The 12166-nt window shown below is 29.0% G+C and overlaps 2 protein-coding genes across 2 annotated transcripts; one reads left to right on the top strand and one right to left on the bottom strand.

Moving 5' to 3' along the window:
• The first annotated feature begins 4426 nt into the window (after positions 1-4426).
• LOC150023004 (uncharacterized) lies at positions 4427-5289 on the top strand. Its single transcript, XM_090297847.1, has 2 exons — positions 4427-4551; positions 4648-5289. The coding sequence occupies exons 1-2, from the start codon at positions 4480-4482 to the stop codon at positions 4894-4896; spliced, it is 321 nt and encodes a 106-aa protein (XP_090153973.1). The 5' UTR covers positions 4427-4479; the 3' UTR covers positions 4897-5289.
• Positions 5290-10259: 4970 nt separating this feature from the next.
• LOC137810812 (BURP domain-containing protein BNM2A) lies at positions 10260-11573 on the bottom strand. The gene is made up of 2 exons (XM_068612268.2): positions 11357-11573; positions 10260-11269 (listed from the first exon to the last, which is right to left on the bottom strand). The coding sequence occupies exons 1-2, from the start codon at positions 11426-11428 to the stop codon at positions 10439-10441; spliced, it is 903 nt and encodes a 300-aa protein (XP_068468369.1). The 5' UTR covers positions 11429-11573; the 3' UTR covers positions 10260-10438.
• Between the last annotated feature and the right edge of the window lie 593 nt (positions 11574-12166).

Raw genomic sequence — 12166 nt, 5'->3', positions numbered from 1 at the left:
AAGAGTAAAAAAAATTTGGTTTCTAAATTAGTTTCTATTATTGTTAAATGGTTTCTAAATTAGTATTTAGCAACCAAAGTTTTTTATACCAAAATTAGAATATAAATAATTGGTAGTTAAAACCTTGGTAGCTAATTAAATACCAATTTAGAAACTATTTAACAAAAATAGAAACTAATTTAGAAAAAAAAAGTTTCTAAAATGGTCTCTAGTTTAATTATATTGCAACTAATTATTTTGGTATCTAAAAATTGATTTTTATTTGATGATTTTCTTGTAGTGTTATATATAAAATATAAAATGTCTTTATCTCTATTTCTAGTTAGTCGAAAATTGCTTTTCCAATGTGTTGCTTCTAAAGTTAATTATCCCCTTAATTATATACTTTGTAATGAGTTGAAAAATGAACCTTGTTTAATTAGAGTGACGTACGCAACTTTTGGTGCCATACGAGATTTATTTCCAAATTAAACAGATAGTCAATGGCGATTTAATTTGTGGTGATGAAATAGCATCACATTTTTGAAAGCAAACACTATGAAAAGAGACAAATAAATAGAATGCAGTGTGTGTTGAAGCACATAATAGCATATTAATGAATTAAGAATTTGAAGCAATTGAAAGTCCATAGGGAAAATTATATGTTATAGAGACAAGTAGGCAATGTGATGCAGAAACTAAGTTGACTTTGGGATCCAGATAGATCACAACGCATCCATCACAGGACACAGAAAAACAGAAGCTAATCTTCTAAAAAATAGTGCTTAATTACATGCCACGCATGAACCTATAGGAAACAAAATAAAGTGCAACTCAATTTTTATTAAACCATATCTTATCTGGCCTTTTGTCTTCTTCTCAACTTTATCTCATTACGGCTACTCTCAATCAATTTGATTGAAACCTTACTTCAAACACTGATATATACAACAAAAATATTGCATACAAGTGGTTTCATTTTATGAGATTGAATGATATTCAAACTTAAATTAATAGATATATTCTTAGAATATATTTATAGGTAGTTTGATAACGGCCTTTTTCACATTGAGATCTGTCAATTCGTTGTGTGACTTGATCAGGTCAACAAATTCTCACTAAGATAAACTCTATTGGACACTATATTAAGAAATAGACTTTAAATTTAACTCAACCTTACGAAATCGACTTCTAAAATAATGTTTACAGTCACTTATATCCTATGAAATATTTTTATCTTATAGATGTGAAAACTAAATACATATTTTATCACTCAAGTTTAATATTTTACAAATTTTACTAATCCAATCTTGCTTCACACATTTTACTATTATGTTCTTTTTATTCATTTTACCTATTTATTAAAAGAGTAATATTATCGATTATACTATTCACCAAGTTAAATAACACTAATTAAATATGAGAAAATTGTATAAAAAGATATAAAGTTTGTATATCAAAAAGTGAAATATAAAAAAGTTATATGATTAGAGAACAATTTTTATCTCATATAAGTTACTTTTTGTAAAATTAAATTAACTTAAATCCAAATATTTTAATTATTGTACTTGTGTAGACAAAGTGGGTCTAGATAGTATCTGAGATTGGTTGTAACAATTGTTGAGATGTCGGTCGCTCCTTTGTTCCTCAGTACTCCACTCCTTCAAACTTCACGACTCCTTCTTCTTAATTCCTCAACACTCTCGGCCGATAGTTAACATGCAAAAGGTACTTTGACGATCAAGTAAGTACTTTGTGTTAAAAGTGTATATTGAAACTGGTAAAAAACGTACCTACTCCACTGAAAAGAGCGTATTTGTAACATTGAGTTATGGATCATATGTCTAATGGACCGAATCTAGCATACATGAGTATTAGTTGATTTCTAGAAATAGTACCCTGATTTCTCAAGACATTTCCCATATTTGATGATGTGACCCTAATTTGTAGGAAGTTTTCACGACTGTCTTAATTGTCATTTATTACAACTGTGTTTTAAATATACTTCTAACCGGTTAGTTGGTCACCAAAGTCACGTGGATCGTTATGTACCGACTGGGTAAAATGACGTTATTAGTTACAAACTTTACACTTGATATGTTGGAAATATGCATCGAAATTTTCGTATCATATGTCCGATATTATATAATTAAGTTAGAATAAAACCAAATTTCCAAATAGAGTTTTGTCATTCTTGAAATCATCATTTTACAAATCTTGGAGAGTCTTAAATATGACCATCTTTCGTGAGTAACATATACCCGCTTGGAATATAATAATTATAAGGCCGATTTTGAACTTTTGTGCGACAAGTTTCTTCTCAAATTTCCTATATACCCTTTTGTTGCCGTTGTCGCTGAATGTATATTTTTTTGTTATGCAGAAATCATATTTTTATGTAAGGGGTTGGAGCATTTTAAAATATTTCATATTTATTAATTTTTTTTATTGATAAAAAATATTTGTTGTAAAAAAAATAAGAATATATAAGCTATTTGTGACAACACTGTCGATTAATAACTATAAACCAATATTCAGAGTTACGTTTTTGGTATGTCAGCATGACGAATAACCCGTTATGCCCCTTACTCCTCAAAATATGTAGCCAATTTTGATGTGAGGCTTGGTTCATCGATGTAAAAGGAATTGTTCTAATTTTATCTTTATAATTTATGTTAACTTAATGCAAACCCTTATTACTTGAATCATCAAAACGAAACTTCTGATTGGACCAATATACCAAAAACATAGGATGCATGAAAAAATAACCTTTTACTGTAAAATTTACTCATCAAATATCAACATCTGAATTACATAAACGTGTTAATTTTTCAAATGAATAATTTTATATTAGGTCATAGTCAATGACTATTCCAAAGTCAATCCAATATTTGGAACACAACATTAGCGTATGTAAGACAGAATTTTAGGTATAAATGGTTTTGAGGTTGCTGATTTTGCATGGCAGTAAAATGACTGTTTCTGTGTATTGTAATGATATCACAAAGCCTTTGCAATTATGCAGCTGAGAGAAAGAAGAGAATTGTTTCAGAAAAGGTTTTATTTGAAGTAATTATGGTATTGATATGAAATATTTCTCGTGTATAATCTACTGATTTTTTTTTTATCAGCATCTGAATGAAGGCAACATAGATCTCTCACACGTTTTACTTAAATGAAGTTGAAATGATTACTATAAATATAATATAGCAATAGCGAAGAAGTGCCGTGACTTCTGCAAATGTATGCTATATGGAGTAGAGATGCACTGCCACCGACCCTTTAAAGTTGGCTAATAATCACATCCACCTCCATTATCTCAACATAATGTGATACTCAATATATTATCTTTATCTTTCACTTTATTTTTATTTTTTTTAAACACACATCTCAAAAACACACCAAATCAAATAAGTTTATTTTCTCATTCTGATGGGTGTTTTGTTTAAACTCTATCACATGCATCCAAATGATAAGTTAATCTTATTATGTCAACAAGCTTAGATTCAGAGTTTTTTTTTCAGGTAATAGGGAGGTGACTTGAACCCTCATAATAAGAATATCATGTTGTAAAAGGTTCGTGAAAACCAAATAGTAACTGTAGTAGAAGTAGAAAGCTTCATTCTTATGATTTAGGGTTGTTGGAGGATTATGGGACTAAAATCCTTAAAAAAATTCAATAGATTAGAGTATCCTAATATTTTCATTTATTCTAATTTTTTACTTAATTGCTGATAAAAAAAAAAACAATTTCTTGTTGTTAACATTTTTGTTTCCTGACCTATCATTAGTTGATTACTTTGCAATAAGAAATAAATGTTCCTACAAGATTAGAATCTTCCATAACACTTCTTCTTGTTGTAATCTTCTCGTCTTCCTGGTCTCATGGTTAGGCTTCTTTTGGCTGGATCTCTAATCTGGACACGATGGGGGTACCTGCAAAGACTCTGACGATCAAGTCAGCCTGAGAGCTAAGTACCAAAGGAGTAGGGAGTGAATAGTTACCTTGGGTGTTGTGCCTCTTCTGCTATTTATACTGCTCTAGATGGGCTATGGTTGCTATGGGCCTGCTTTAGGGTCCAAACGAAGGTTCAATTGTGCCTTAACCGTGCTTATCACCTAAGTTGGCTTGTTTATACCTAATTACGTGTTTAGTTTTGCATCTTGTCGTCTAGTTGGCTTTGTCATCTGGTCGGCTTTTCGACCATCCGGTAGTACAATAAGTAAAACTTAAATTTACTAAAGGTGAATCCACTTCTCTAGAACCAAAACTGAGCATAAACTATTGGAACTCAAATGCATGCACCTAAAAGATGAATGTAGAAGTTCTAAAGGGTGATTCTGAACCACTCGTTTTTTCTTTTACTTTTCTTTTTCTTTTTGGGAAAGCTTAGCCTTCTATTTACTCATCCTGTTTTGAACTTTTTACATTTCGTGTGAGGGTCATTTTTGGCCTATAAAAAGGATGCTCAGAGCCTGAAGATAGCCTTCACAAACCTGATGAGAACTTCACATGCTAGCAAAAAAATGAAGTCCTACTTTGCTTTTTTCCTAATATTCTCTCTTCTCCTGGTAAGCTTGTATGAAAGTTTGTTCGATCTTATCTGAAGCCTCTCTTATCATGTGTTGTTTAATGATGAGCTTTCTATTTTCTTTCAACTGATATAGGTTGTTAACCTCAGCTATGCAAGAAAAGACATGGGAGACTATTGGAAGAACATGATGAATGGACAACCTATGCCTGAAGCAATCAAAGACCTGCTTGTTCAAGATCCACAAGTATCAGACACAGTGAAGGATCATTTCATTCGGGACTTTGACATAAGGCCTAATGTCATATTATATCACACACATATTCCACCCAACAAGCGGAAGCAGCATGCCATGGCCAAGAAAATAGAAGAGTTTCATGGCTGAACAAACTAGCATAAAGGGTTGAAGCTCAAATCATTTGCTCATGGTTTAGAGAAGGAAGACACACATATTTCTACATAGTATATGATCCATAAACATCATGGTCTTTGGTCCCTTGCAGAGCTATTCATGTTTCTAAACCTCTCTTTCTGTTGAACCCTTTATTAATAGATTATCTTTATGGTTTTCCTTTTTTAGCTGCATGTATATCTTTGTGTCCTGCAGAATTTTTATAGTCAGTAGACATGAATCATGATGCTTCTTTTGGATTGTCATGATTACTCGTCAGAAATTTATAAAAAAAAAATGTATTAATCCTCAGAAAGATATACTAGGTGATCCATGGAGGGTTTTTCTTTGATCATTAATCCATCTCAGAGTTTCAAAGCAAAGAAAGCATATAATTTTAGATCAAGATTTTATGAGAGGATACAATTTAATCTTCCATGAAGATGAAGGCATATGATATGTGCTGTGCTGCTAATTTCCCTCTGATATGAATCCTCTCTCTTGGGTCCTTTCTCTCCTCAAACAAGTTAACTATTTAGCCAAATAAATAAATAAAAAAATTAAGAGTCTAATTTATTTGCCATGACATTGACAACTTGTTGTACTTCTCAAGCTGGTTTAGAATATGATTGCACAGGCCTAAGAAAATGTTGATTTCTAAATACTATTTAACTATTGATGGTATTCCAAAACAGAGAAATTTGTGTAATAATCTTAAGCAAAACGTGTTGTTATTTTATCTTTTGGGGCCCATTTGAATCGGTACGGTTTGTGTACTTGCAGAAACATAAAGACACAAGATGCACAATTAGTTTCTTTCTGTATTTTAAGGTTTATTTTGTCAGAACCCAGGGGTTGAATCAGTTTTTTTTCTTGGATTAAACAGTTAATTTTTTGGCAAGTTATTCCAATTTCAACAAGAACTTTTTTAAATTATCAAATATAATTTAAAAGTCAAATTTCGTTTAAAAATAATCTGAAATGCAAAAAAATATATTTTGAAAAAGAAAATTTGAAACATAAAATATGAAAATGTATTTTCAGAACAAATTTTCTGAAATAAAAAAATGTGTTCCAAAAATTCAAATTTGAAAATCTATTCTATACCAGAACATAAAATCTGAAAATGCATCTTATAAAAGAATTTTTGAATTTGAAAATCCAAATATGAAAAAGGACTTTCAAAAGATTTTTTATCCACTCCTTTCTTTCATTAAATGTTATTTTTGTTATTTTGTACGGACATTTTCGTTATTTTTTTAGATTGGGTGTAAGTTGAAATTGATATAATACAAGAAAAATTTGCTTAACTTTGTTTGGATCCGAGCCCGTTGGGCTTCAGTGTGGATGGCCCATCTTGATTGAGAGGATTCTTCAATCAGAAAATTCATATTTGTTGTTTATGTTCCTTAACCCTAAATTCTAAATCCTAATTTTTAGATACTAATTTAAAAATAATTAACAATAATAAAAGTTAAATTAGAAATTTTTTTTTTAGTTTTTAAAATAGTCTCTAATTTTATTATTATTGTAATTAATTATTTTGATATCTAAAAATTAATTTTTATTTTATGATTTTCTTGTAGTGGATAATAAGTTTTTAGTTTTTACTTATATACATGAACATAAACTAATTTTAATTTATGAAAAAATTAGTTTTTTTCTTGTTACTTTTTTCATCCCTATATCAATTCTAATTACAATCAATAAATTTCACAGCCTTTATCAGTAACATGGTTTTTCTTTTGTTTTAGAAACTGAACTTGAACAATATTGAGTTGAGCAGATCAACTAACAAAATTTTTTTTTTTCAATTAATTTGATCCCGAATCAAGTGCTTATTTATTTTCATCACACTGTAATTAAGGCAAAGTCACCGATGCATATTTTTCAACATATTATTAATTGTTCTTGCTGTTAACCAGTTGGAACTGATATGAAAAAATGACTTCACTTAATCATAGTGACTGATATTTTGCTTCATATAAGGAAAGTAACTATGAACTCCTTAAAATAAATATACTCTTTATAACTCATTTTAATAATACAGTAATATGTATTGAAATTTTAAATTAAATAAATATAACTAAAATAATATTATTGAGTTTTCAAGTGTTTTTTAGTCAATGATGTCAAAATATCACCAACTATTTAATAATTATGACAAATATTTTATAAGCATATTTTTTATCCTGTTTCCATTTATTTTTAATTTTATACAAAATCTATATCATGTATCCCATTTGATATATTTTCTCTGACAACATTTTTGTCTGTCTCATCCTACCATAATTATTGGATCTAAAATAGAAAATGACATTAATATATGTAATTATTGAATATGTACTCTGTTGTAGCTGTAATGTTGTCTTTACTTGCTGGCTTTCACTGAATGGTTCCTTGTTGTTCTTTCACTTTCATCTCCATAATGCACCCTCTCACTCTCTTCTTCTTACCTGCAAAAGGATCTTCTCTTTCCAAACAAAATAATATTACAAATTAAAGTTTGAAGGAAAGCTTGTAAACCATCAATGAAGCTGAAATGAACACAGTGAAGATGGAAATGAACTCAGTTGTGCTGATATGTTGATTATCTTCTTCCACTCTTTAACATTGCTCGCTCAAATGAGCGTCTCATCCACACAGATTTGAGTAATTTGTAAGTGTAGATGGAATACTCATTTGAGCAAGAAACATTAACTAAGGGGACTTGGCATATCTTGTTCTGTGTTTCTTAGTTATGGTGCAAGAAGGAAGAACATTGGCTTGGTATTTATTTGAAAATGAGAGGGTCTAATCAGAAAGATGCATGAGTTAAGTGGTTGAGTTTGGTTGAACATTGAAAGTCAGATAAAGATTTTGATGTATAGAGAAAGGACTTGTGGTTGTGGTTGTGGTGTGGATATTCATAGAATGGCAGCTGAAGACACATGTTCAAGCCAACAATCAAGGCCAATGCCACTTGATCTTCAACCTATGCTTAAACACAAAACCTTTAATCACCAAATTATTATTGGACAAAATCAAGTTGCTTTCAATTTGTTGTTTGTACCCAGTTTTTTAGATGTTTTTAACAAGTTGATTTTGAATGAAATTTTTCATTATTCAAATTAATTTTAAAGTAGTATGATTTATATTTAAATGTTTTTACTTTAAAAGTAAGATAATAGTAAAATTTGATGGAATTTTTTTTATCCAATGCTTAAAGTTATTTAAATTTACTTTAACCCATAATACATTCTAAAGCTAAAATTAATGTCTCAACACATGTTTAATTTTACTAAAACTCACATTCGGTAACATTTAGATATGATTTTAAAAAATTTAATTTGAAATCAATGTTAGTTTAAAAAAACACTTAGATGTTACCTTCTATATGAATTATTTTATTTTGTATTCTATAAGAAAATAGACACAAATTTATCGAATTATCTACCAATCAAAAGCACTAGACAATAACAAAAGAAACGGTAGAGAAGGTCAATAGGAAGAATAAATGAAGAATCATGGAAAAGTTTACGTCGTTCAACTGAAACTCAATCTACACATTCTTTGAAAATCATTAAATATAAATAAAAACTAATTTTTAGAAAGAAAAAAATAATTAATTATTATATTGACTAAATTAGGTACTATTTTAGATATAAAAAATCTTTTGTATTTAAAGTAGTTTATATTACTAATAAAATTTATAAACTAGTTTTTAAATTGATATTTAATTAACTATTAAGATTTTAACTATCAATTAATTTAGATTCTAAAGTTCGTAGCTAAAATTTTGGTAGCTAATTAGTTACTAATTTAGAAACTAGTTTATAAATTTTATTAATAATATAAACTACTTTATATATCAATAATTTTTTTAGTCTCTAAAATAATATCTAATTTAGTTAATATAAATAAATTATTATTTTTGCCTTTAAGATTTCTATTTAATAAATTTCTTGTAGTGACATTCATCGTCATAAATTAACTAAGAAAGAGACTAAAACTACAACACATAATATTTCTCAGTAGTAAACCTTAAACTCTAAACTCTCAACTCTAAATTCATTATAAAGTCTTATTTATATAGATTGAGTAAAAAAGTTAATTAGTTGAACATGTCAGAAGACTCTTATTTATAACTTGGAAGTCAAACTTATGTAAAAAAAAGTCTGAACATCGATGATTTAGGTAGAGCTTCTCGCGGTTCATTATAAAATCTTATTTAGACACTTATGGTTAGACCGTTGGTAGTTAAAATTTTAATACTTAATTAGATATCAATTTAAAAATTAATTCATAAATTTGTATTAATAATATAAAGTACTTTATATATCAATAATGATTGTAATCTATAAAATAATATTTAATTTAATTAATATAATGATTTATTATTTTTTATCTATTAAATTAGTTTTTATTAATTTAATGATTTGTTGAGATATCTTCTTGTTGATATACAAATACAATGACTAATCCATGCTAACTTCTAATTTGGAAAATTAGATTATTAAATAAAACTACACTGTGAGGTACTTGTTCATATAAAAAATAAGAAACATACTGTACGTAGTTGTATCCATCAGATATATTTAAAATATAACTGTAATATAAATTCATTATGATTGATATATCAATTGGAAATACTTAAAAGTTTTAACTATATAATCTTTTGTTATATCTCTCCAATATAATATCAATCATAAATATATCATTAAAAGTAATTATTTTATAATTATTCATATTTTAATCCTAAAACTAAAGACTTCAGAATATTATTTAACTTCAACTTATACATGTTCAATATTTTAGATTCACTTAATTATCTTCATATACTTTTAGTGACTTGAGAGTAGTAGGTCAACTTCCATTATTTGTACTTCTTTCGTGTAAAAACAATTCTCATTGTTATTATCCAAAATTCAATTCATAAATATCATAATAACTTAGATCTCATTGTTCAAATTTTGTTAAAAATATTTGGCATCCACATCCACACAAATCAAGAGCATTGTGTTCTTGAAATTACCCACTCAATCATCTACAGTGTTAAGTTGTGAGAAATTACTGAAAAATTTGCATGGTTTCAAAGCCTACATATACATTAATCATCCACCAAGATTACATATTGAAGCAAGAATTCTCTTCTTTTTTAGTTATTTATTATTAACTCGTCAATAAGCTAAAAACAAATATTAACCGATATAATCAAAGTAGAAAGATAAAATTATTTTTTCATAGATTAAAATAAACTTATAGACAAATTCAAAATAAAAAAGTTTAAGAATTATATAAAAGAATTTTTACAAATGAATTTATAGATAAAATAATTATATTATTTTGTCAAAAAAAAAATACTATAACTCAGTAGATTAAAAGTAGTGATAGTTTTTTCTTTCATTACTTATGACCTCATAGGTCTTTAGAAGTTGTAATTGTACAAGCCCCTGAAGCCTCTTGTTCATAAGAAGCAGGAAATTTACCCATACCCATAACCATAACAAACTTTGGCTCCAGACACAGTACTTATTGTAGCAATTAAACCATCACATCACATGGTTGCAAGACTGTGTTGTTGCAGTTTCTGAACCAAGATGAGATTATCTGCTGGAAAAAAGTGGCACACAGAAGTGGTTCCTGGTTCAACCTTCAGAACTTGAAATGAAACATGACTATGACCCCATTGGGAGGTATCCATGTGGCAAACAACCATGGCCTCCACCCTATCACCGTTTTCACCACCAAGTCCCACCCTATATATCTTATTCTCACTTTCTTGGCTGTGGCAGTAAAAAACAGTGTAAGGGTAAGGCATGGTATGGCAAGCCACCATCTTGGAAGCTGGGATCTCTACTATGTTTTCCAAAGTGTAGTTTTGGAAAGTGACACTGGATTTGGTCTGGTGAGAGGTGGTGAAAACTTGGAGATCATGTGTGAAGCCAAGAATGGTTTGAGTGAAGTCAAGCATGGATTCTAAAGAGGTGGCACAGAACTTTTCCTCTCCTTTGATGGGTTTACTCTCACATTCCCTCAGGGTGTCTTCCATGGCTTTGGCTTGGGGAGAGCTTGGAGAATAAGAGAAGACTTTGAGGAGGTTTGGGAGTTGGTTCAAGGAGAAAGGGAGAGAGTCAGCTTCTTCTCTTGGCCACAACTTAGGAGAGGTTGCAGGGTCCCTCTTGGGAAAATAAACTTCCATTGTTTTCCCAACCTTCAAATCTTTGAAGGTGAAGAACACCATTACAGAAGGGTCCATGTGGGAATGAACGTGTTCATGCTCATGCTCTGTGTGCAGTGTTGGATGATTCTCATCAGAGATTGCTTCCAAGATTTTGTTTTCTGTTCCACTTCCAACCAATTCCCTGCCTCTGCTGCCACTGGAACACTGCAAAAGTTCAACAGAGAATACTAGTTAGCTAAAGAACTTAGCAGTGAAAATTGAGATGAAAGAAAAGATTTGCATTGAATGTACCGTGATTATGAGTAGATGGAGAAAGATGATCCATAGCTTATACTTTTGGCCCATGTTTCTGCTTGCATGCATTGAACACTTCGTCACCTTTGCCTCTCAAAATAGATCCTGGTAAATAATTGCTCACTGACTAATCATATCACATCAGACACATGCTTTGATTTACGTCATTTTCTCCATACCTTCCATAACATTAATAATAAATAATAAGTAATATATGTACATTTGATGTGTGTGTGCATATATATATATTAAAATGAAATGTTCATAAAAAAATTATTTCTTTTTATAAAATATAAGGGGATTTTTATTTTGAAAAATTACTCTTACAGAATTAGTTATGTAATGTAAATTTAAGTACTTTTTTATTTGAAACCTTATAATGGAATGTTTAAGTACTATTTATTTCAATATTAATATGACTAATGTGAATACTTCACTTTTTGGTAGGTTCTGATTCATTCGTATATTAATTAATAATCAATTAATTTGTTTAAACAAACAAAATACGCAGTGTCACCATATAAAAATTTGGTTAAATTTAACTTAAATAATCTAAGATGATCTTAACGAATAAATGATCAATTACTAAATTAAAAAAGCATATGATTTATACTCAATAAGTCACATCGTTATTAATTAATAATATTTTTATTGAGAAGTTGCACCTACTACCATTTCCTATTTAAAAAAAAGGTAGATACAATTATTGAGCAATAAATAATGTAATTAGTATTTATTAATTAAAAAATTATTTTTAAAATATGATTTTTGTCATGATAAGTCCAATGGTCTGGTTATAAATAGAGT

Source organism: Phaseolus vulgaris, chromosome 11, assembly GCF_051622355.1.
Source record: "Phaseolus vulgaris cultivar YP4 chromosome 11, ASM5162235v1, whole genome shotgun sequence".
In the NCBI taxonomy this organism is placed as follows: Eukaryota; Viridiplantae; Streptophyta; class Magnoliopsida; order Fabales; family Fabaceae; genus Phaseolus; species Phaseolus vulgaris.
Note: the sequence above shows the minus strand (reverse complement) of the source record. Positions and strands in the feature narration are given on the sequence as shown.

Bases quoted from the DNA above. Each gene is read 5' to 3' on its own strand.
- LOC137810812 (XM_068612268.2), bottom strand. From the start codon at position 11,428: ATGCATGCAAGCAGAAACATGGGCCAAAAGTATAAGCTATGGATCATC. The intron at 11,270-11,356 runs GTACATTCAATG...GAACTTTTGCAG, and splicing joins TCCATCTACTCATAATCACG to TGTTCCAGTGGCAGCAGAGG.
- LOC150023004 (XM_090297847.1), top strand. From the start codon at position 4,480: ATGAGAACTTCACATGCTAGCAAAAAAATGAAGTCCTACTTTGCTTTT. The intron at 4,552-4,647 runs GTAAGCTTGTAT...CAACTGATATAG, and splicing joins TAATATTCTCTCTTCTCCTG to GTTGTTAACCTCAGCTATGC.